Source organism: Equus przewalskii, chromosome 7 (genome assembly GCF_037783145.1).
Source record: "Equus przewalskii isolate Varuska chromosome 7, EquPr2, whole genome shotgun sequence".
In the NCBI taxonomy this organism is placed as follows: domain Eukaryota; kingdom Metazoa; phylum Chordata; class Mammalia; order Perissodactyla; family Equidae; genus Equus; species Equus przewalskii.
The window spans coordinates 87,186,851-87,213,801 of NC_091837.1; the positions used below are offsets into that span (position 1 = coordinate 87,186,851).

A 26,951-nucleotide genomic window follows, 5' to 3' on the forward strand; every position below is an offset into this window, starting at 1 on the left:
GATATATTTCTTTTACACATTTGAATTTATGAGTTGAAAAAATTTTCATTATAAAAAATTTCAAATATGCACAAGAGTAAACAGAATAACTAACCCCACATTCTCTCTTTTTAAAGATTTTTTAGCTGAGGTATTTTAAAGTAAACACTAGATATAAAATAGCATGCTCCAGTATACAAAATCATAATGCCATTATCATGTGTTATACAATTAACAATAATTTCTTGGTATCAACTAACATCCAGTCCAAACTCAGATTTTCTCTTTTGTCTCAAAAATGTCTTCTCACAGTTGGTTTATTGGATCAGGACCCAAGGAAACCCTCATATCATATCTGTGTTATATCTCCTAAATCTAGATCACCTGCTTTTCTCCCCCGACCCAGAGTTTTCATTGTTACTGTTGTTCCCTCATGTTGTTGAGATGTTGTATACACCAGATCAGCCATCCTACAGAATGTCCCACCTTCTGGATTTGTCTGCTTGCTTCCCTGTCACGGTTTTAACTTGCCTTCTTGCCTCTGTATTTCTCATTTACTGGGTGTGTTAGCTCTAAAATCTTGACAAGATTCAGGTGAAATTTTTTGTGGTAAAATTCTCATGTGGATATACAGACACATTTTTATTTCAATTTCAAGGGGTTCATAAATCCAGTCTAAGAATCTAGAAATTCCTCATTTGATTTATAAATACTAGATATAATTCAAATTCATAACTTTTCCTTCTAACAGTAATTTTCAAAATGATCCAGCTTTATGACATCATTATTAAAGGTAAGCTTAAGTGATATAATTTTACATAAAATATAGTACAGCCCAATTACATAGATGCAACTCCACTTACCACGCCTGACTGGCTTACACTTGGCGACGTGACACTGCAGGAGCCTGCAGAGTGGGCCCTCCCAGCTCTACCACCAGGGGCAGCAATTCCAACCTAAATATCTCACTTAGGCTGCTGCTTTCCACCAGCCAGGTCCCTATCTGGCCAATGGATTAGATACGAAATGCCCAGGCCCAGGGATGCTTGATAAAGACCACGCTAAGTGTGACCCTGAAGAAGGGGGAAGTAAAAGGGGCCGGCCTGGTGGAGTAGCAGTTAAGTCTGCACACTCCACTTCGGTGGCCTGGGGTTCACGGGTTTGGATCCTGGGTGCAGACCTAACACCGCTCATCAAGCCATGCTGTGGTGGCCTCCCACATAAAGTAGAGGAAGATCTGTACAGATGTTAGCTCACCAACAATCTTCCTCAAGCAAAAAAGAGGAAGACTGGCAACAGATGTTAGCTCAGGGCCAATCTTCCTCACAAAAAAAAAAAGAAGAAGAAGAAGGGGAAAAAAGGCAGGGAAGTATTATAAGATGATGAATACACTTGGAGTATAATCACTATAGTTAACTATAAGAATCTTAAAACTTAATCAACACCATTAATAGGAAAATTGCTCTCATAAACACATCCATAAGGTTTTTGTTTTGTTTTGTTTTGTTTTGTTTGCTGAAGAAGATTCGCCCTAAGCTAACATCCACTGCCAATCTTCCTCTTTCTGCAAGTGAGCTGCCACCACAGGATGCCCAGAGACAGACAAGTGGTGCAGATCTACACCTGGGAACTGAACCCAGGCCGCCAAAGCAGAGTGTGCTAAACTTTACCACTAGGCCGCTGGGGCTGGCCCCACACATCTTTATTTAACCTACATGTATTAGTGACTTGAGAAAAATCAAACTGATCTCATTAAAAAATACTACTCATCCACTATCTGTAATGAGGGGAAAAAAAAGAGGTAAGACCTCTAGGGAAACAGTTGTGCACATGGATGTGTCTTTTATTCCCTCGTGAAATCTCATTAAAATGACAGAATTGGGATGAAAGACAAACACACACAACAAGTTTGGGAACTAGAAAGCAGACGGAAGAATGGCAAACGTGTCAGCAGGCTTGAGAGTTGTGAGCGGGGAAAGCCGGGTGACCACCCCAATCTGTAATTGCCAACAGCTCGGGAAATCTAGCATCAGGAACGGCTGGAAGTGAGAGTGAAAATCTCTGAGAAGCAGTTAGATGACAGATTCTGTCCACCACCAATCTCTGTGCAGCCAAGCCTCTCTTCCTCCCCAACCCTTGCAAAAACTGGACGTTTAGTCTCTGGAGGGGATGAATTACGAGCATTCTGAATTAGTAGAGACCAAGCATATTTGTTAGTAAGGGTATTCTACAGAAAACAGGAAAGATTAAGTGAAACTGTGCAAATTAAATTCTAAGACCCCAGCTCTCTTCTCCTACTTTGCTGCAAAACACTTGGCAGTGTGGGTTTTCACCTCCAGGCAGGAGATCAGAAGACTCTTCTCTAGGGAATCTGACAAGCTCAAGAAAACAGGGGCACAAAATGACCAGCCAAATCCCCTTACACACTACAGCTTGCAGTTGACAAGCTCCACTCAGATGCTCGGGGCTTCCGATCTGCTGTAAGTCTCCCAGTTTTAAACACAGCACACAATCAAGATCACCAGACACCTGAGAATAGCCACCAACCAGAAAACAGAAATCAAAATAGAGAGAAGGAAGAAAAGAGAAATTGTATAGGAAACAGAAAACTTAACAGGAGTTCCAAACAGAGAGAGTTTGGAACTTCACTGACAGTGAAGAGCTACAGAACTTCTGAAACAGTTACAAAACAGGAGTTTACAGACGGAAAGGACTCCCCGAGAGCCCAGCACAGCAGACAAAAGAGACTCACACCCAGGTGCTTCATCAGGAAAATGGAGACTAGAGACAGAAAGAAGATTCTAAAACTTTCCAGGAAAGAGAAACCAGGGATCCTAATGGCCTCAGAGCTCTCTACAGTAACAGGAGAAGTTAAAGGGAACAGACAACACCTTCTAAATCCAAAAAGGAATGATTTCCAATCTAGAATTCTCACTTGACCAAACTATAAATTTAATGTAAGGGTAGAAGAAGACCTTCAGATATGTGGAATTCAAAAAGCCTTTTCCCTAGAAGCTGCTGGAGAACAGACTCTACCAAAAGGAGGGCGTGAACCAGGAAAAGAGGACATGGGACAGGGCCACGGGAAATCATAGGACAGAGAGGTAAAGGATTTCCCCAGGAAGAAGGGGAAAGGAGACCCCAGAATGACACTGGGCACCAGGAAGGTCAGAGGAAAGTGGGGGTGATTTCTTCTGGAAGATGAGGCTGATATAAGCTCCGACATTTCCGAATATAATGAGAGGACATTCGATTGCTGGCAAAGAGCATAGAGTTTATCAGTGATAACAGAAAACTCAGCAAATTGAAAAATAATACAATTGCCTCTAAGGAAAAGGAAAGCTGTGCAGGAAGAGAAAGGTAAACCTGCAGCCAGTTCAACTGTACACAAAGTTTTCCCAGATTTAACACTGCATGCTGCCTACTCTCCCATTCAACGTGAAGACAGGTAACACGGGGGAGTGAGAAGGGAACCCGCTGTGGGTGGGTGGCAGAGGGAGGAGCGGAAAGAGAGTTAAAGTCTCATTTTCCACAGTAGGAAATCAACAGGTAATGTCCATAAGGAATAATCGAGACAGAAATACATGCATGCTATTTAGAGACATGGAAGGTAAAGTACGAAGTAATAAGCTGAAAGAGGTGTAAGCAGTCACCTCTGAAAAGAGAGAAATGAGGCAAGAAGACAGAAGTCCCCTACTTTGGGTAAAAAAACTTATAAACCTGTTTGACACTAAAATGTGTACAGGATAAAGCTGACATGAAAGCCCGAACTAAAAACAAACAAAAAACAAATAAACAGGACTAACCTATAGCAAATCCACACTTTTCAACATACACTGAAGGTCAGAGCTCAGGATGGGATTTCTATTGTTTCCCAAGTAGCTCACAGTGCAGTGCGCCCTGAAAGCAGCCGAGTGTAGGTGGACAGAGCAGGAGCGCAGCCGATGCCTGGAAGCTCGTGGCAGGAGGGCGGGGCTGCAAGTCCCTGTCCCAGGGCTGAAGCGACAGACACCTAGCCAGGGGAGGATACAGACCCACGAAAGAGGAAAGACACATCACGAGGATACGGAGCAAGACACAATCTGTCCTTTTGTCACCCATAGGTAGAAAGAAAATAAGAGGACTCAGTGAGGTTTATTTAGATACTGTGCTCTTTTTAGATCCAGTTCCTTCTATACGCTAAGTGATCTAGGAATTCTGGGTCAAAACTTTTTGCTTTCTTTCCAAAAGGTACTAATGTAAAGAAGAGGCTTTTTAATTAGAGTGAACATTCATTAACACGGCAGTATCTAAACAATAAGCCTTCTCTCCAAAAGATGTACTCTTGAATTTTACCACTCACTAAACACCTAAAATGTGACATTTAGAGTTTGATGTTTTCTTGGATTACTAACCTTAGACATCAGATCAAATATAAGGAGTAAAAATAATTCAACATATCAATTACAGACAAAACCTACTACTATAGAGAGAGTTTTTATTAATCTTGTTATCTATATGCATTTGCAAATGAAATGTATTGAGTATCTCAGTAGGCAAGGAAAAGTCTCCATTAAGTGAAATGTGTTCAATATTTCATGGTCAAAAGACAGTTAATAGTTTCCTAGAGAATACGCAAACCCTGAAACCTCCTCAAAATGGAATTATAAAAAAATTAATTAACACATTATTTAAGACATAAGTACCAAACGCAAACTCTCAACATGTATCCCCCATAGGATACTGCTGTAAAGCATCCATTTAAAAGATTCTCTGCCAAGACATTTTAATTGAAGTCACAATATAATAATTTATGAGGAGGATGGAAAATTTCAGAGCCAGCTGAAACTTAGCAATAATATAACACGATCCTCTCATTTTGCATTTAAAGAACTGACTCAGAAGAGGTTCTGTGCTATGCCTAAGGTCACACAGCTTGCTATTTTTTGAGTACAGTTTTTGAGTGCAGTTTTACAGAGAATTTAAATATACCTTTGAATTTTGAATTTTGAATTCTAGACTGCTATTTCTTCTGATAATTTCAAGATTATAGTTTACTTTGCTTCACATAACACCTGGCACAACCTACAGCCTAAATGGATGTATATTACTTATTATAATGTGCTGCTGTTTAACAGATTCTAATAATATTTTAATTCACATATCTTTACATAAGGCAGAGTAAGAAAACAGTGTTTGTAGTTTAATAAGCTCATTAATAAATGTCCCATCTGAGGGCAGGCATACATTTTCTCATAAGCGTGCCATCCGTACAATTCTTGTCTTTACTTGCATTGTCTTAAACTCGCCTGGGCCCTTCTAACAAGCGTCACGTATTCGTTATTTTACTGCTTACATGCACAAGAAGAGTCTGATTTACTAGGAAACACAGTTTAAATAACTGGGTAATGTATACATATCCACATGGAATACTTTCTCTCTTTTGTAATTTGGAAGAAATGGAGAGGAAAATTAGCTAATCATTAGGAAAATCACTGAGATACCCTGCGGCTCTGGGGGCGCCTCCTTTTCCTTGGCTAAGAAGATAACAGCAAAAGATTTATAAACAATAACTTTTATAATAAATAATATTACAAAATATTAGGGAAAACAACGGCAAGGTAAATTTAAGCAAATTCCTGTGGCACAGTTTTTCCTACATACAGTATCTTAATCTGGCTCATCATCCCTATGTGGACCCATGTTTATCAGGAGTCTAACAGTGGTTCCTTGAAACACACCACCACTAACAAGCAAGAGAAAATAGCTGGGAAATAAAATAGCCTTGGCCTGGAGGGCTGGAGGTCTTTAAATTTCCCAGGTCTGGGAGGACTGGCCGCAGGAGCCATGGTCACGGCTGTGGTCAAAGCTGCCAGAGCTCGTGGGCATTCTGGCCTGGGCAGGAGAGGGGCCAGCATGCTCCCTCACGGAGGGAAAGAAACTGATGCGGGGCCCATGAGTCATTTAAAGTCCTTGAAGAGGAAAGCACGGTGCCTTCCCCAGGAGAAAAGTGTTCCGCCAAAGCCAGGAAATTAAGAACGCTATTGCATCAGGGCTGGGAGTGAACTGTGTAAAGGCTTGAATTTCAGTTTTCCTGCTTATAATATTCCCTGAAGTACAAAATCGGACTCAGTTAATCGATGGAGAACAAAGCCTGTTGTTCTGACGGTGGATGAGGTAATTGGGACAGATTCCAGCTTGGGCTTGAAACCAGGAAAAGATGAGTGGAATGTGTGAGGTCGTAGTTTCAGGGAAGCTCTGGCCTCCCAAGAATAAGCGACTTCAAGAAATGCTTTCTTCAAGAAAACCTTTCTCCCCCAGAGATCCAGCTTCTGAAGGAGCTGGTGGAAAAGAGAAAACTCTGGAGACCCCTTATCAGGCTCCTTATCTGTGCTTCAAAGGCAACTATAGTCTTGGGCAAAAGTCCCCGGAGGAGCCCGTGACCCTCCACAGGTAGGTTTGAGCTGGACCAGGGAGCTGTCTTGGCCGCTATCAGCCTTGTCTGCATTCCAACACAAGCAAATTCCAGAAAGATCTGCACACCCATGACTCTCACAGGCAGAAAAGGGGCAAAAATCCCCAAATCCTAAGCAGCAAAGGGACTATAACCAGTTGGCAGACAGGAACAACCTTCCGTCTGTAAAAATGGCGGAAGCAAACCCTTCAATGCGCAAGTCCACTAATTCCCCACCTTTCAGTGAGAAGACAAAACCATAAAACCATATGACTACTAAAAAGGAGGATATTTCTTAATATTGAAAAATCTGGTAATATTCCTATTTGTAAAAGATAATTGTGCAACTTAGGAAACACTTCTAGCTTTTTTTAAAATTGTCATTTATACAATAACAATACCCAAGTGATTTTAGAATGTTTTTTTTTTCTGCTTTATCTCCCCAAACCCCCCCTGTACACAGTTGTATATCTTAGTTGCAGGTCCTTCTAGTTGTGGGATGTGGGATGCCGCTTCAACGTGGGCTGACGAGTAGTGCCATGTCCGCGCCCAGGATCGGAACCCTGGGCCGAGGCAGCCGGAGCGCGCGAACTTAACCACTCGGCCACGGAGCTGGCCCCTAGAATGTTTTTAATGAAACAAAATTCTTAATTCATATTTTACGATTGCAAAAAATAAGTTTATAAGATAAAATAATCAGCAGGGTTTGGAAAGGGGATGTTTTCTCACAAATGTGCCAACCAAGTCTGGCTACCTCTATACACATCACCACCTTAAATATATGTAGTTCATTTATATAAATCAAACGTGATTTAGGTAAATATATTTTCAAAGATGTAAACATGTCTTTAAAATGGCAATAAATTATGAATTATACCTGCGTTCCTAAAATATACCCATTTTGGTCATGATACAGCACACTATTTTGATAAATTGCTGGATTTACATTATTAATATTTCATTTTGAATTTTTACAACATATTCATTAAAGAAACTAGTCAAGAGGCCGGCCCCATGGACGAGTGGTTAAGTTCGCGTGCTCCGCTGCAGGCGGCCCAGTGTTTCGACGGTTCGAATCCTGGGCATGGACATGGCACCGCTCATCAAGTCTCGCTGAGGTGGCGTCCCACATGCCACAACTAGAAAGGAACCACAACTAAGAATGTACAACTATGTACCAGGGGGCTTTGGGGAGGAAAAGGAAAACAATAAAATCTTTAAAAAAAAAAAGAAACTGGTCAATATCAGAGGGGTGAGAGTGGAGAGGAGATAGTTAACTTAACTTTATATAGTTCCTATTATTTAAATGGTCATAATGAGCATTAATTATTTTTTAATTCAAATGATTAAAAAGTTTTTTATAAAACAAAGACTAAAAGTCAGTTCATTTAAACACTAAACCAAGTTTTGAAAAATCAAGAAATCATTTACCTGAATAATTACTTCATTAAGTCGTTCTAGAGATTTCTGATTTTCCTGAGTTGTATCAAGAAGTGAAGTCATTGTTGGACTGTGGCATAAACTTGTTTTATCCTTATCCCGGAGATGCCTTTTTGCTTCTTCAGTCAAGAGAATAGAAAGGAATTGCAGGCTGGCAGTAGAGAGGGTAGGGCATGTGGTAGACAAGCCCACACATCTGCAGAACATATCTAAAAGAGGGAATAATTCCATACATAAATGTTTGAAAAGTTCTTCAATATCAAAAAAGTGAATTAGATTGATCTGAGTAGTTAAGTTTATAGCTTTTTCATTTCTAATGAAGTACAGCTATCAATAGGTCAAGGAGCACAAGAGTAACTCGATTGTTTAAAAGCAATGTAAACGGTACTAAAACGACATACTGCGTCAAGGAATGCATTTAATTTTCATTTCCTTCTTCTTATATGGGTTCTTTGTTATATAAATGAGTATGACAGCGTGTGTGTGTGTACAAATGCATATATACACAATCTGTGCTAAGACCCAAAATAAAAGAATTATATATAAATGCGTATCAATCCCTCTATGGTCTACTGGGATCCACAAAGTCTTTAGAGTTTTTTGCTTTTAATTTCAGTACTAACCTAAGAAAAAAGCTAATGTAACTACACTTTGGATTATCTAGATTACCATTTGTACATGTGACTGTGTTTCTATTTTTAAGCAAGCTGATGCCAAAGAGGACTTAAGACAGAATGCAGTGTTGGCGTGATGTAGGAACAAAGGTTTCAGGGTAGTTTAGCTAGAGAACAAGAGTGGTTATGAACTGATTTCCAAACACCACAGAGTGGAAAGAATGGGCAAACAAACTCAAAAGAAGCTACAGTGAATCAGTCATTATTAATTTCCTGTTGTGAGCACTGATTTAACTTAATCAAAAGAACATTTGCTGCATTGCATTAATTTTATTAATTTGATAGCATTGGTTTATAATTTTGTTGTGTTTCATTTATTTTGGATTTATACTTGTGTGAGTTAAAACCATAAGAATTTCCACCTAGATTTAGGCTTACAGAAATTCTTATGTTCTTAAGTAACATAAAAAAAATAATTTACAGCAGGGTTTCATGAAAATTATGTTCATTTTAAGTGATGTCTAAATATTGTCAAGTCTGAGAAGAGATTGTTATAGATGCTGTAAGTTATCACGTTTTAAATGTGTACAAGCACATGGGATGGAAAATGATAAGGAGAAAAAAAAACCAAACAACAAACAAAAACAACTCCACAGCAAGGAATATCAATGACTATTTTTATTAGTTTTCATTAACATTACTATTATCAAAGCTACTATATAGTAGGTTATTTTTGATTAGCACTATTATTATATAAAACTGTGTATGTATTTTGTAGAAAGATTTTGAACTTAATACGTCTTTATTTTATCACTAGGGAAATAGTGTCAGGTAAATAGGCTTAAATCAAGGGTTAGCAAACTTTTTCAGCAAAGGGCCAGGAAGTAAATAAACACTTTATGCTTTGTGGGTCATAAGCCTTTGTCACAACTACTCAGCTCTACTGCTGTGGCATGAAAGCAGCCACGGGCAATAAGGAAACGAAGAAGTGTGGCAGTGTTCCAACAAAATTTTATTTACCAAAGCAGGCAGTGGGTTTGATTTGACCAGGTGGCTTCGGTGCCCCATATGAGTCCCATAAAGCTTCTTGCTTTATATTATTAATGATTTAGGTGGTAAACTGATTCCCCCCCCCCCCCGATGGATGCAAGAGGAAAATCTCCATCTCAATCACTCCACCAGTCAATTGCTTTCAATTTTTATCTCTTTTAACAAAATAATGATCTCTAAATGGACACTATTCCCCTTAGGGTACACTCAGAACTCCCATATCCAGATAATCAACAATCTTGCTTCTTGTTCAACATGTATTTCGCCATAAATCTCACTTCAAAACTATGACTCTGGTACCAAAATGTATCTTATATCTAAGTTTAGAGAATGACCAAGTGATAAAATGAAATCTGAAAAAAATATGTCAACTGAATTAGCGATAACTTGGAATCTTAAAAGAACTTAATTTTGAGTACTTTAAAACTGGTAATTTAAACAAGGTAGCATAAATGTTATTTATAAACATTTATGTTAAAAAAGTCTTCTTGCAATGCTAAAATTTAGAAGAGGCTTTATGAAAAATTATGGACAGTAGTTAATTTAAAAATAATCATTTGCTTATTCTAGTAGACAATTATTATACAGAAGACATCTTATAAAAATAATTACACTATACTCTTGGCATTTCTGTGCTATAAGAAAATCCTTGTGTCGTGAGAGAAGACACTATTTTTGTTACAACTTTCCATGTTAATGCATACACAGGATTTTATGTATGCAGATTTACCCACTTTCAGTGCATACATATGAGGAAAGAGACTGGTTTCCAGACCAACACAAGTAAATCTATCGCACTGTTTTACAATCATGTCACATGTATCTTCATAACACGGCAGGCTTTTCTTACTTGTTTTTATGGTATCTTGAAATGTGTTTCAATTTTTCAAAAATGCATTTTTTGGACTTCTCAAGAGCACTGCAAATTTCTCAAACCAAGCATCTGGTTTCTCTTTCATACGCCATGCCATAAAATTACTTAATTTTAGGGAATACATATATATATAAAAATCATAGATAAGGATTATCTTAATTTTCATTAGCAGAAAGACCATAAGCTCAGTAAGAGTAGCTTCTTACCGATCACGGCCACCCAGTGCTTGGCCAAACCCATCGTAACAGATGGGAGAGAGGCAGCCCCAGCTTTCCTCAGGAGTGTAGCCAGAAGGTTAAATAAATGTGTCCATGTCTGATAAAAAGCCGATATTAACTCCACATCTATAAGTTAATCAAAGCATTTCAAGTTATAAACACAAAGAAGACAAAGAACCTTTTAAAATACAAAGCTCAAGACACTTCATCACACTTAAAATAAGAGGTATGTACTTGTCAAATGAAGACAAATTTAATTCAACATGATCCAAAATTTATTTCAATTAATTTCTCTTTTCCATTGCTTCTTAAAGATGTCTTCCTCACCCTCCTATAGACAAATAAATATGTACTCACACATGCTCCTCTTATTAAAACATATTCAACAATCAGAAAGTATGACAAATTGAATATTAAGCTATAACTTCAGAATTACAGAGGCACATTGTAAAAGCAAGTCATTGTTTCTCTTGTTTTCTTCATCCTCTCTAGCAGCTTCGTGCAGGGATGAAAGGGGAAAACAGAACATCCCAAGGTCATGGCAGAAAAGAAAGGAGAATTTCTTTGAAGCACCGAGAAGAGTATTGCTCCACAAGGAAAACTACGATACAGAAGAGGATTCTTCAGCTCTGCCTGTGGCTAAGGATGCAGCAATTAACCTTCGAGAGTAAAGATAGCTTTCCCTTCTCCTTATTTGGCAAATGGGAGCTGGAGAGCAGTGGCTCTCTTAGCACTGCCTTCTCTGACTACACCACCAGCAGTGTTTGCCAGCTTTTGTCAAACTCCATTACCAAGCAAACCAAGGGCTTCCATCTTAGCGTTCTTCAGCACCCGTGAGGCAGTTGGAAAGGGCACCTTCCAGGGAGTTAGGATTATAGCAATTCTTGGTGCTTCTCAACCTCTTCGCCATATTATCAGCTCTATAAGGAATTTTTTTAGACATATTTCCTCATCACCAGCCCCAAGAAATATTAATCCCACAGATACTAAACATCTGTTTATGTACTATCTGTATATCTGTACTTTTAAAAAGAATAAGTATAAAGCTTACTGATTTTACTCAATACAGGCTTAAGATGGCCAAATAAATATTTAAGTGGAAAGTTAAATTAAAAATTAAAAAACTATTAACACTTAATTTTATAACTGTGCTTGAATAACTTTTAATTTACTCATATAAATTAAAATGTATCAAATTACACATGAAATTAGCAAATCACATACATACAAACTAGAGATATAACCAATTTTTTATAAAGTCATTCAAAACTGTTATTTTTCCACAAAAAAATTTTAATTAGTTTCTTAAAAAAATTTCAGTGAAGTTTTAACTTTTGCTAGATATGAGAAAATTACTTTTAACTTAACCACGTGTTAGATATACATTCAGATATCGTTGACATTTTTTCTTTTTAGCACTTGACATAATTAATGATGGGTTAAATAACTTTTACATAATTAAATAATAAAATATATACACTTTTAATTTAATTTTCAAAGCCCAAGTCACAAAGAAAAGCAAGAGAATCAATAAAAACATCCATGAGGTAGGAGCCGGCCCAGTGGCATGGCGGTTAAGTTTGTACGCTCTGCTTTGGCAGCCCGGTGTTTGCTGGTTTGGATCCCAGGGGCAGACCTAGGCACTGCTTATTAAGCCATGCTGTGGCGGGCGTCCCACATATAAAGTAGAGGAAGATGGGCACGGATGTTAGCTCAGGTTCAGTCTTCCTCAGCAAAAAGAGGAGGATTGACAGCAGATGTTAGCTCAGGGCTAATCTTCCTCAAAAAACAAAAACAAAAAACAAAAAACAAACCCTATCCACAAGGCAGCCAATGGCAGCCAAGACACACAGGCCACCTCTTGCCATCTGACTTTGGGATCAAGCATTCAATTGAAAGCCCACCACTCACAGCCACATATGCACCACAGTTCTTTAGCATTGACCTTGCATACTTCTCATGTATCTTCCATGAGCTCAATGTCAATGCTTCTCAAGTGATACCCAAGAAAAACCAACAAGAGAAATAAATACTAAGGAATAAGATTTTATTGTGTAGAGTTGAGCTCTGGAGGGCCACAAACTATTCTAATAGCTAAGGCTTTCTTCCCCCAAGAATCAATTTTTGCTCCTTAGGGCAGATGATACCACCCTTGTAGAGAATGCATTGTCTAATATAATTAGCTTACATCACTGCCATTTGTGAAATTTCCAGTAAGGAATTACTGCTCCTCTAGCACTGGGATAATTTTAACACTGATGAGACACTGAGGACTGGATTTGCAGGCATCATAAAACATTTCACTTACCAGATCTAAAATAAAGCAAATCCATAAAATTCAAAGGACTACATAAGAATGAACTGATAGGCAAAGAGAATTACCAAACGATCAATTACTTCATTATAAACTATTTTAGACAATTATCATATTTTAATTTTGATAAAGATCCTACATTGTTTTAATTTTCTCTACTACTAAGCATTATATTCAACTTTTCATCAGAGTATATTTTTCAATAATTTTAAACCTTAGGAAATTTTTGATACTACATGCTAGACTTGCTTATGCTTGTTATATAGCAAACGAGTTATTAGTAGGTCATTTGGCCTTGGCCATAGTTTATAGGAATAATTACTACCTAAACTTCACCATACTTTCTAACATTACATAGAGAACTTTACTTTCACTTAAACTGACAGCAAGGGGATGATTCTTTACTACATACATACTTGCCTCAAATGGTCTCCTGGAACCACTTAAAACATCCAAACTATAAAACACATTATAAAAGCCTTCTAAAATGCTGGCAAAGAACAACTCAAAATGTAACCTTGAAGTATATATCTGGCACAGAGTAAGATTTTTTTCCTCAATATTATTTATTTCCAGTCTAAACTAAAAAAATAAAGCTTACCTAATACATCTTTGGTGCATATGGTAAGAACTCCAATGACGTTTGTGATAAGAGGTTTCAGAAGCTTGTTCTGAGTCACAAGGTCAGGATCTACCAATAAACACGACTGCAGAAGCCTGGACAAAGAGGACAGGTATTCCAGGAGAAAGGACACCTATTTGAAAAAGGAGATAAAGTAAAACAAAACAGATCATATGACAAGCTCACCTCAGTGATAAAATATTTTACTTTTCAAGAATTATAAGTCACTTCTTTGTAACATAGGTTAATAAACTATTAATCATAAATTTTAAAAACCTGAAATGAATACATAGCAACAAAGCATTATTTTTCTCATAAGCATGTCATTAACAGCCACGTTAACACTCATTGTCAACTATAATATTACCAAACAAAACAGTATTTTCAAAAACAAATTTTGAATTCCATTTAGAGAAAGCAAGCCCTGAGATTTTTCAGGTAGCTACAGTATGGAATCAATAGTCTGTAAGAAACAGAAAAGGGCATTCCAAAGCCATAAAGTCTACAATTTTGGAAAGAAAGAAAGATTACAAAATATTCTTCAAAGAGCACAATTTGGGAGTGGAGGAAGCTAGCCTAACTGTCCAGTTATTGCCACAAATAAAATGCAAATACGGTCAATGTTTGCCCTCAACGATCTTTCAACATAAAAATACTATTCTTTTTTTTTTTTTGAAGATTGGCCCTGAGCTAACATCTGTGGCCAAGCTTCCTGTTTTTGTCTTTTTTCCTCCTCAAAGCCCTAGTAGATAGTTGTATCTCCTACTTGTAAGTCCTTCTAGTTCTTCTATGTGGGATGCTCCCACAGCGTGGCTTGATGAGCGGCGTGTAGGTCCGAGCCCAGGATCCGAACCAGCGACCCCTGGGCCACTGAAGCGGAGCATCTGAACTTTACCACTATGCCTCTGGACTAGCCCCCAACATACTATTCTTAATTATAAAGGAAAAATTAAATCTTCTCTAATATTACCAATAAAACCATCTCTGGATTGTTACTTGATGCTAATATTACAACAAGTATTTGCAAAAGTACTTTTAAAAAACTAATTCTCTGGATACGTAATAATTAAAGAACAAGTTGTGATGTCTCATTTATCCACTATCGCCAGACAATGAGAGCGTCCATATAGGTGAACATATAAATGAACTCTCTCTCTGTACACACACACACACACACACACACACACCTTTCCCCCGCCCCCACTTTATTCTGCTGTTCTGAGAGTCGGGAACTGTCCTGCATTCGAGGAGGGATACGTGCCTCTAAGGTAAGTGACCTCAGACTATTTCAAAACAGTTGTGCTGTCCTGCTTCCCCTGATGAGTATGTCCTCCCTGTATCTAATCTGCCAACTGATTTTACATAAAAGTGTAGGTGGCTCTACACTTCTCCTATTGGGTAAAATGCAAGCAGTTTGTGAAGTTTAATTTCCTTATGGCTGTAAAGTCTTTTTTGTTCCCTTCAACTTCCACACTATGGAAATTACAGCAAGTCTGCCCTCTGGGTGTGTGAAGTGTTACCAGAAACAGATAAACCATGGAAAGCAAGAGACAACATTAGAGAGAGAATAGCTGAATTGTTAGGCTCTTGTGTAAATTACCATACTGAAGATTTAATGAAATATTGATATAGTAATTCATAAAGTTAAGTCTTTTTTTATGTTTGAAACTCTTAAAAAAAAAACCAGACCAACCAACCACACACTTCAGCACATGCGTGCCTCGGCTGAGTGCAACCTCACGGGGCAGTTCTGCCCGCACACTCTGCCCAGCACCCCCGGCCCTTTCCTCCCCTCCCTCTCTCAAATCTCACCTTCATGAGGGCTTTTCTGACCACTCTCCGAAAAAACAGCAACTTCTCCCCCTTTACCCATCCTATTTTACTGTTTTCCATACCATCTGTCACCATCTGATAAAATACATTTTATTCACCATTTACTGTCTGTCTCCTGGGACACACACTTCATGTGGGCAGGGATGTGTCTACTTTGTTCACAGATGTGTCACTAGCACCTGCAACACAACCTGGCAGAGCAGATGCTCCAGAATTTTTCTGGAATGAATGAATGGTCTTGTATAAGGACAGATAGCCAAGAAGCATTTAGCCCACATAACGCCAGGCAGTGCAACGGTTTAAAGAGTGTAGGTTCTGGAACCAACCTCTGTGGGCTGGAATCCTGGCTCTGCCCCTTACTGTATGAGCGACCTGAACAAGTTACTTATCTCTGGGTTCCAGTCATTTCCTTTATAAAATGAGGCCACTAATGGTACTTCATGTGATTGCTGTGAGCATTACATAAACGAATACAAACAAGCAGCCCATAAATGTTTGTTACTTTATTATTCATTCACTCCACGAATACTGGACGAGTGCCTGCCGTGAGACAGGCACTGGGCTCAGCACTCAGGGTACAACAGCGCACAAAAAGACGCAAGGCCCTGACTTCAAATGGAGCTCATTTGCCCTCTGACCTCATCTCCCCCTCACAGATTCTGCTCCAGCCATTCTGGCTTCCTTGCTGTTTCTTGGATAGGCCAAACATACTCCAATCTCAGGGGCCTTGCTATGTCCCATAGGACTGGCTTCCTCACTTACTTAAGGTCACATGCCACTGTCTGAAAGGCCCTCCCTGACCACCCTACATGGAAAAGCCCTACCCTGCCAACTCGGACATCACTTCCTGTCCCCCGCTTCAGTTATTCTTCCTCAATGTCTAGCATCATCGGGCATGTATGGATTTCTTCATGATCTGCTCTCCCAACTTGAGGGGAGGGGTTTTTGTTTTATTCACTTAGGGAAGATCCTGGTACACAGTAGGCCCTCAATAAAGATTTCTTGGATGGATAGACAGAAAAATGGAGGAGAGAGCCCTTATGGAAATAAGCACACTTACAAATGAAAACACTGCACTGAGACAAGTGTTTCGAAGATAATGCGCATAGCGTTACCCAGTCTTGGGTGAGGGTCTGCCTTATTCAGGAAGCTCAAAGAAGATATCACAAAGCAAGAGATACTGGTCTAGTCTACCCTTTATTATGACCCCAAATAAATCTCATGGTCTTTCTTAAAATTTGTTTTTGAGATAACATTTCTATCAGCAACAACTACACAAAGAATTGTTAAGCACACTTTACATACAGACTCTAGCTTTTTGCAAGAACTTAAAAATAGTAAATACCTGTGAAGGAACAAAAATAAATTTATTCTTATTATATGGGGTTTTAAAAATACACAGAACTTAGTCATTAAGTATTTTAACAACTTCAATTTAGATGAAAATGAAAGAGAGAGCTTAAAATCACAGAAGGGGAAGTTGGGCCATAAATGTCCCCTTTTTTACTACAGTGCTTAAAAATATCAGGATCTGTGATTAAACCTTCATAGCTGGTTAATGATGGAATCAGGAACAGAAGCTAGGTCTCCAAACCCCACTGCTCTTTTCTACCATCCAAAGATGTCTCAGATGAAAATGTTAAGTAAGCTATTTCAAATAACCTCATCATACCATGTATACCCTGAGAGATTTTCATCTTTCTCCTATGGCTAGTATATCCTCAGCAGAATTTATGTTTCTGGCACTTAGAGCAAACAAATGCACAACAGAGATGAGGTGAGAGGGAGACGTGAGGCACTTACCTGAGCCTGTGTGTGTTCAACTGGAGGTGACGAAGGCAGCGGGGCCTTGAGTTCCTGGACACACATCTCTATGAGGGCAGCATCTGCAATACTGTGAAGGACGGAAAAAGGCCACCCTTTAGACATTAGTATGCTTGTTATTAAAGATTAATAAATCAGAATTTGAAGTTTGAATGTAACCTTGAATAGAATTCAAGACAAAGGATTTTTATAACTAAAGACAATAAATGTTTATAAAAAGGTATTCTACAATGTTTCAGAATACAGGAAAAGATCTTATATGATAAATACGGGAGGCAAGAAATTCTGAAGAAAGATACCTAATAAAACCTTAAAAAGCAGAATAAAAAATATAATGAAGCCCTTTCAGAAGGAACACAAACAAGAGAAAAACCTTGGTGGTTAGGTTCATATTTAAAACAGGAAAAACACTTGCTGGGAAATTAGTTCCAATTTAGTAAGCTAAAAACAAAATAACAAAAAACAGGAAAAAAAATTTTTTAAGTCAGAAATAAAGAACAAGTATGGAAATGTGATAAGGCTTTGCCATAAAAGATCTTTTAATATCTCTGTGCCCGTAATGTCACAACAGACTATGACTCTTGAAAAACAGGAATATTCCTAAAGCTCCATTTCAGTCATTCTTGAGGCAGGAAACATCCAAGAAGGAAGACAATCAACTAGCAGTTTCCTTTTCCAACTCTACTAGGCATCCCAGTAGAAAAGATGACAAATAAAGGTGAACAGGACAAACTCACACTCGCTGTTTACTACAAATGGCAAAGGAGGAACCACAACTGAGTGAACTGAAACAAGGAAAACTTCTTTCTTTTTAGACTTTTCTTAATATCCTAAAAGGAAAGAGAAAGCACTGTGATCTGGCAAGAAGGAAGACATTTCAGACAGTGAATGTGCAAAGAGCAGAAACAGAGGCAGAGAAGACATGTAAATGAACGTGTGGTTAACAGGGAGGTGGGTACAGAGAAGTACCACTGACTGTAGACGAGGGAGCACCTGAGACCACATCACTTTTAAGCCTCGCACTAACCCCGTTAAATAGGTGTTATTAATGACACTCCAGAGATTAAAGTGACTTTCCCAAGGCTGCAACACTAGTGAGTGAATGAACTATAATTAGACCTTAAGTCAGACTAAATACAATATATAAGGTGTTTTGTTTTGTTTTGTTTCGTTTTTGCTTGCTGAGGAAGATTTGCCCTGAGCAAACATCTGTTCCCAATCTTCCTCTATTTTGTATGTGAGCTGCCACCACAGCATGGCCACTGACAGATGGGTGGTGTTGGTCTGTGCTCAGGAAGCAAACCAAGGCTGCTGAAGCAGAGTGCACCAAACTTAACCACCAGGCCACCGGGGCTGGCCCTATAAGGACTTTTTAATTATATCATGTAACCAATAAGAAAATCAGGAAAAGTTATGTCAGAGGCTTATTAATATTAGATGAATGAAAGAACCAAATCATGATTTTCCTAAATTTTAACAGAATACTTTCTAATAAAAAGTTCAATCACCCAAATGAATTTAAAAAACAATTTCTTAATCCATGAACATTATTCTGATACGACCACTAGGGAGATAAACCCCCAAACTCCTTCACTCCCATTTAGAATGCCCAAGGGGACTGGATATTCCTTGAGCGTGGCAGAGGACAAATAAGGTTTAGAACTTCTGAATTCTAAAAAAATCAGGATTTTGTGGAGGGGCCTTAACAGTCAACATGACAAACCAATAGAAGTGGTTTAATAGATCTAAAATAAAAGCTGTCAAGACAATTCTGATAAAAGCAAAAACCTGCAGTCTAATGAGCCTGCGAAAGGATAAAGATCTCTTCCCAGTACCTGTAAAGTCTTATCGAGTCATGAGCATCGCTTGCATAAACTCATCTGTACGACCCAGCCTCTTGGGGAGAACTGGTCTCTCACCTACAGAGCAGCTCTAGGAGACGAGCTTGTCGAAAAGCACTTGCAGTGTCTCCCGGAGCAATCACCAACAGGCTGTCCAAGAGGCTGCACACTGCTGAAAGAAGAGGTGGAGTGACAAAAACACACTGCCTGGGCAGAGGAGCAGCGAGGGAGGAATCACGAGGAAGCCGTGGTGACACAGTCTCCTGCTGACCTATTATTGAAAATAAGCACAAAAGTCATCACTATTTTGTTTACCTCGTGGTTATGTACCACGTCAACAAGTTCTGATAATCAGAGCAAAGTTCCCGAAGGTGCCAAAGACAGATGATGGGGAATTCTTCCAGTGCAGACTCATCTCCAACTCCTTCACTGTGTGTGTGCATGTGTCTACATGTACGCAGATGTGTAGGTGTCTGCCTTAGGTGAGAGTGTAAGAGGGAAGTACGGGCAAGAGTGTAAGAAGGGCAGAGTGGGGCTTTGTGTAACAAGCATTAAGATGCTAAGGAACAGACAGATGGTCCACAGTGTTTTTCTGAAAAACTCATTTTTTCACAATGAGGTTTCCTGAAATTCTAGGGGCCAGAAGTATTTCAGAATTCAAAATATTTTTGGATTTTAGAAAAATAATAAGATAGATGTACCATACATTAATTAACACCTCCAGTGGGATCTTAGACAACGTTCCATAATGAAATAAATATTTCTGCAGCATAGCATATGCACAATCACAATGAATATGATGGATAAAGGAGTAAATACAACCTCAGACCACAGTACTGGTCAGGTTTTGCAGCCAAATGTATTCAGGTATGGGCAAGTTTTACTACCAAGGGAGTTTTGAGAAAACTTTCAGTTTTCAGAGATTCTGGATTTTAGAACTGAAGATATGGGACAGTGACCCTTTCCTAGAAGACTCAGCAGGGGATACTAACAAGAAAGCCAATCTGCCTCAAGGCCTTCCCTCATGACTCTCATGTCTGATTTCTTTTTTAAAGAAACATTATATTTTGAATAAGTTCAGACTTATGGAAAGTACTAAAGTACAAAGAATTCCCATATACCTTCACTCAGATCCCTAAGTAGTAATATTTTGCCACATTTTATCTACCCACCTACCACGTATCTCCATACAGACTCTTTGTGAGTTGCAGATATAATGCCCCTTTAACCCTAAATTAATTTTCCAAACAGAGACTCTGTCTTTTATAATCACAAAACCAGAAAATTAATACTGAAGCAGTGGTATTAGCTAATCTATAGACGTTGTTCCAAATTTTGCATGTTGTCTCACTAACGTGCTTGAGAGCAAAGACACAAAGTTCTTTTTCTTCTTGAGATCCAATTTAGGATCACACTCTGAACTTAGTTGTCATGTCTCTTTGGGTTCTACACTGGGAGAGTCCTCAGTCTTGCTTTATCCTTCAGGTCCTGACATTTTGTGAAGAACACAGGCCAGTTACTCTGTGGAATGTCTGACGACTGATGCTTCCTCATGATTAGATCCTCGGTACCCCATGTCAGGAGAAACATGATTTCTGCTTGTCCCATATTTGATTAAGGTGGTGTTTACTAGGTTTCCCCAGTGTAAAGTTATGATTTTTCCCTTTGTAATTAATTAATTAATTCCTTTGGGGAGACACTTTGGGACTACATATTGTCAAGAAAGATTTGATATTTTAAACCAAATAAAATCGGGAAAATTAAATTTGAGTAATTCCACAGAAAGAGTTCAAACGGTTTTAAGAGAAAAATTTAAATATTCCCAAAATATGTATTATATGTCTTCAGCTTTTTTAGGGCAAGCATACAGAAGAAAAGAATACCAATAAAAGGAGAGGGGCACAGCATTCAAGAAATTCCAACTCATTCAATATAGTATTCAATAAAATTTTCATATTTTATCTAGAGAGAATTATTCGCTATTTATATTTATAGTACACAAATACACTAACCTTTTTATTTTTTAATGATTCCTTTCAACTTTGTATATCAAATGTAGACTTATAGATCATGAGAGGCCCTGTTAAAGGTTTTCTTATAACATGAAAGAATTTAAATTTAAATATGAAAAGTTGGATATCTAAAGTGGCTCCAATGTACATGTTAGGGAACATTCTTGTCATCCTGTTCTAAATTGTTTTGGGGCATAATAATTCCCTGGTTAATCAAGAATTAACAGAACAAGAAATAAAAGGACTAACCAGCTTCACTGGGAAATCCTGCTACACGTTCCAGCTGAGAGAATTAAAATCTCATTATCACTAAAAACAATTTATCTTAATACTATTTTAAAGAGATGGAACTAAGAAAGATATCTAACAACAACAAAAAAATCACTCTAGTCTTAAGGCTCATTGACAACATATATTTAATACTTTCTAGCACTGTTCAAAGATTCGTTGGCAGGTTCAACAAAAAGGATTAAAAAGCTTTTTTCTTAAATATACCACTGAAGTGATGAAGTGACTAGCAACCAGTAAAACTCTGCATTAATCATGCATTCTAAGCACAATCATTGAAAATAAAAGAAATTCAAATCAAGCATAATGAAACCAAAAAAATTCCACACAACTGTATGTCTACACAAAAACCTGTAAATGAATGTTTGTAGTATTATTATTCATAATAGCCAAAAAGTGGAAAGATCCAAATGTCCATCAACTAATGGATGGGTAAATAAAATGTGGTATATCCATACAGTAGAATATTACTTAGCAATAAAAAGAATTGAAGTACTGATACATGCTATGACATGGATCAATCTTGAAAATATTATGCTAAGTGAAAGAAGCCAGTCACAAAAGATCCCGAACTGTATGATTCCATTTATGTAACATGTCTAAAACGGGCAAATCTATAAAGAGGGAAAGTACAGCAGTGATTGCCTAGGGCTAGGGAGAATGTAGGGGATGAGGAGTGACAGCTAATGGGGACAGAGTTCCTTTTGGAGGTAATGAAAATGTTCTCAAGTTGTAGTGATGGTTGCAGAACTCTGTGAATATACTAACAACCAATGAAGTGTACACTGAAAATGGGTGTACTGTATCGTATTTGAATCATATCTCAAAGTTGTTAAAAGTTAAGAGTAATCAATATACTTTTAGAGATAAATATTCATGAAATTCATTATAAAATTTCATTTCATGCCCTGTGTTCTTAGCTATTTCAACAATCTGAGTTTGCTCCTTTTGTTCTCAAGAAGATCAAATGAGTACTTTCTACAATTAAAAACTTTTGTACATTGTTAACATAAATCACTAAAAACCAAAATGAAACATTGTTTAGGAAGCTATGGAACAAATATTGTAATGAAAAATTACATTGTTTAAGTGTTTAAAATTACCTTTTTAGGTAGTATATTCTTATATGTTAGGAATTTAATGCTGCAGAATAAAGGCCTATATACTCTCTAGAATAAACAAAAGCTAAGTTGTACTCTTCAGAATATATAAAGTTTGAAGCGTAACAGAGTTAGAAGCAGTCCCTAATACAAAGAGTAAAATTTATATATTGCCACTAATAAAAATAAATCCTGCGCTATTTACCACACATTTCTAACAAAATAAAGACTCAATATGTTTTACGTCCTTTAAAATGGACACATAGCCTTTGAAAAATACTTATGACTAGTCTTTCTTCACTTTCAAGTGGATTGCTGTTGTAAATTGAAATATTTTCCCAAAAGAGGGAGAAAAATGAAGCCAACTAATACCCATCAGTTCCCAATTCAAACACCAAATATCTATGCTTAACTAATAAGGAACAAATGGCAATCAGACTAGGTGATGGCCAAATTCCCATATATTAGTTAAGGGTAGTTGTTTTGTTAATTTCTGATATATTTATTCTAATTTATTCTGTCATGTTCTGTGACTAATTTTGTTCTTATCTAGACATTGTGTTCTATGACGCATTTAATTTTGTTCTTATCTAGACATTTACTTTCAAAATAATCTGCCTGGACCAACTTCTTTTCTTTTTGAAAGTAGAATGTCTTCCTAAAAGGATACCTTGAGCCACAAACTGATCATGCGAGGCTTCTGGGAGAGGTGCTGCCAAGGTCACAAGTGGGGAAAACTCAGCACTCTCTGATGAAGGTGTCACCTACGGAGCAGCAAAGAAAAGCATTTACTGAGAACATTCACCATTAATGTCATGACGTGGAAAATGAAACAGAAGCAACATACACACAACATATCCTTACACAAGAAGGTTATAACAAAACTATACTAGCCAGCATGACTGAAAAACATTCCATATCTTGAGAGTTATAACAGCTTTTTGAATAGCATTTGCTACTTCTTATAAAACTTGCTAGACTTTATGTAAATCAGTAACTCAAAGGAGCAAAGTTTTGATTTGAAGCCCACTTAGGATTTTAATGTCTCAATAAGGCCTATTCTCTCTTACTGTCCAAATGTTGAAAGGCTAAAACATACTACTTTAACGATAATTCATCAACGTTAAAGCCTTAACATATTTTGCATTACTTGATTCATAAGAAAAGGGTTTTTAAAGTTTCAAATGGCACACACAAATTTTAATAGTGTCTATCAAAATCTTAGCAGAAGTTGGGGCCAGCCCTGTGGCCAAGTGGTTAAGTTTGCGCACTCCACTTCAGCAGCCCAGGGTTTTGCTGTTTCAGATCCTGAGCACGGATGTGGCACTGCTCATCAAGCCACGCTGAGGCGGCATCCCACATGGCACAACCAGGGGGACTTACAGCTAGAATATACAACTATGTACTGGGGGGCTTTGGGGAGAAGAAGAAGAAGGGAAAAAAAGGAAGATTCACAACAGACGTTAGCTCAGGTGAGAATCTTAAAAAAAAAAATTAGAATTATTAAAAGATGTATCTCTACCTCTCCCCTTATTGCAAAAGAACTATTTTAAAAACTCAGGCAATATGCTGTCACTCTGTTTCAGAATACAACATTTTTTAAAACATTAAACATAACAGAAATTTTGTAGAAAGCAAACACAATTTCACTACAGGTTTATAGACGAGCAGACTGTGGACTCCTAAAATTGAAAAAGCCCAAACTGATGTGTTCGGCACCTCCTATGTGAAAAATACCTTATCTGGAGAGGTCAAATCACTCTTTCTTACCGTCTTCTCTGAGGTAGCAGGAAGTTCCCATAACTGGATAAGCATTTTGTCAGTGCATGCATAAGCATGAGCTGTTCATAGACTTTATGCATCTACCCTCCCTCAAACTCGGATACCACACAGCTCACAGCATTTGTACAGTGATTGCCAATTTATCCTAACACTTAAAGTAAGGTGCCTTAGACTTGACATGCTAGAATGAAAGCAAAAACCAAAGCTATTTTCATTTGCATTTTCTGATAGTAAAGAGAATACAAATTTGAAGAAAATGGTAGATGAAAATAATATATGGTTTTTAAAATCCCCCTTTCAACTTAAGACCTTAATATCTCTCACTACTTCAAGTACGACACCACAATAACAAATAATAGAAACCTGTAGCTAAAAAATGTAAGTAAGCTATGTACAAAGTCATCTGGCAAGTAAAACTAGATAAATTTCAGTCTAAATAAATCACTCAAATAAATGTGTATTAAATGTTTTATTTTATTTAATATTGGATATAGATACTAGGAAAAAATAACCTAAAATTGGGGTTTTTTAAATTATATTTGCCTATGATTGGCACAAAGGTTCCCATCAACACACATCCAGGTAACTTTTGTAGTCTGTGAAGACAACAGTCACATACCAGGACTGATATCACAAACTCTGCAGGAGCTGACTAATACATTTGGCTTCTGCCACAAGCTCTTTTGGTTGCATAGGAAAATTTAAGAGGACAATGATGCTGGAATCCTTTATCTTTTCACTAAATATTCTTTCAATTGACAAACACTCAAGCATTCCTCACTACTGACAAAAACAGAGATAGCATTGGGGCTGGCCCAGCGGCACAGCAGTGAAGTTTGCATATTCTGCTTCAGTGGCCTGGGGTTCACCTGTTCGGATCCCAGGTGGGGACCTACACACCACTTGTCAAGCTATGCTGTGGCAGTTGTCCCACATATAAAGTAGAGAAGATGGGCACGGATGTTAGCTGAGGGCCAGTCTTCCTCAGCAAAAAGAGGAGGATTGGCAGCAGATGTTAGCTCAGGGCTAACCCTCCTCAAAAAAATAAATAAATAAATAAAAAATAGAGATAGCATTCAGTGCAGGAAAAGAAAGTTCCTAAGGGCCCACTAAATACCTGGCTCATTAGAAGAAAGCAAAGTTGTGATTCGTGATCAAAGGTAAGACATTAATAAAACTTGTGATTTTCCTCAGTATGGTTCAAGGAAGGGACACGAAATTTAGAAAATATGATTATAGAAAGCACCTCTCTAATAGTTGTATTATAACTTACCCATATGGTTGAGAAAATACAAGGACTTCTTTATATAGTAGAATATTGCATCTTAAAAATTGATTATGAGTGATTTGTGGTTCTACTAGCCTATCTATGTTTTTAAATTTGTTATATTAGCATATTACTATTTTAATAAGTAAAGACAAAAAATACACTAAACTGAATTGCACTAGTTCTAAGCTCAAATTCTTGATTGTTTGAAAATAATCTCCAATGGCTATTTACTTGATTATATATTTTTTTGGGTGAGGAAGATTGTCCCTGAGCTAACATCTGTGCCAATCTTCCTCTGTTTTGTATGTGGGACACTGCCACAGTATGGCTTGGTGAGTAGTGTGTAGGTCCACACCCAGGATCTGAACCTGCAAACCCTGGGCCACCAAGGCAGAGCACACGAAGTTAACCACTATGCCACTGGGTCAGCCCATTACTTGATTATATTTAATAACACACATTGATAACTAAATATGATATTTGCCATCTTGAAATCCAAGTAACAAGTAGTCAATTTTGAAATTCAAGTATTAGCTACTGGCAAGTGGAGGTTCACATGAGCCTACAATGCTGTAGGTAGAAAAGGCCTGATCTAGGTCAGGTTCTCATTTAGAGATAAAGACCATAAGTAACAGGTGCACCCAAGTTCAGATTCTTAATTAGGATTCTCAGTCCAGGACTGTATTCATGACAGCACAAACCCACTTAAGGCAGAGGAAGTCCTTGGACAACCTGCCTGAGAACTAGTTACCCCTATTTGAGAGGATATGCTTCTTTCTCTCCATTCCTCCTCGTTTCCATGGAGGAACTTTGAGCGCACTAAGACTTCTGGCCTCCCTCCCAGGTAGAGGAGCTGGGACTGGCTTAGTTCAAAAGCAAACTGAACATGCTTAGTCATCTCTTCCCTTCCACCATAGCAGAGAATACACATTCTCATTTGTTCTCTATCCCACAGTAAGTAGGAAGCCCCAAGTGAGAGGCCAGAGTTGTCCTGTTGTAACAGTGAGTCCGTCTAATTCTTGTGTCTATCACTTGCCCTATTCATTAAAATGGTCTCAGTGGAAAATCACAATCTAGACTTCCCTCACTTTCACAACTGCTACATGACACATCCTAAGATTTTCAATTTACATTCCCTTGATAAGACAAATAAAACTGAGTTTTCCTTGACTTGAAGTATTTACACTTCTAGCCTTATCACTTTACTGGTATTATAGAAGGCAATAAAAGCCTGTTAACGCAGATAGGATGATGCTACTTAAAGCCACTGTCCTAAAGCAGACTCAAATTTTTCTTATAAAAACTAAAAAAGATAACCTTTTCTACAACGTGTTTATAAACAGATTAGATAACTAAAGAAGCTTTCTAAATCATGCCTCATCATAAAATAAGCAATTACAATTTGAGAGTCCCTTTGAAATAGTAGAAAGTAGCAAAGACATTTACCATATTAAAGT

General features: G+C 37.8%; 1 protein-coding gene across 10 annotated transcripts in view; it reads right to left on the bottom strand.

Moving 5' to 3' along the window:
• Positions 1-26,951, bottom strand: part of RTTN (rotatin) — a 151,555-nt gene that overhangs the window by 18,733 nt on the left and 105,871 nt on the right. For all 10 annotated transcript variants that reach the window (XR_011542099.1, XR_011542100.1, XM_070627848.1 and 7 more), the window contains 6 exons: positions 23,113-23,206; positions 19,121-19,313; positions 17,181-17,271; positions 13,524-13,677; positions 10,597-10,734; positions 7,844-8,061 (listed from right to left, as the gene is read on the bottom strand). Coding sequence is in view for 8 of the 10 variants with exons in the window: in XM_070627848.1 (XP_070483949.1) it covers positions 7,844-8,061; positions 10,597-10,734; positions 13,524-13,677; positions 17,181-17,271; positions 19,121-19,313; positions 23,113-23,206 (888 nt within the window). In the remaining 2 variants the exon portion in view is untranslated. The remainder of the gene's footprint in view (positions 1-7,843; positions 8,062-10,596; positions 10,735-13,523; positions 13,678-17,180; positions 17,272-19,120; positions 19,314-23,112; positions 23,207-26,951) is intronic.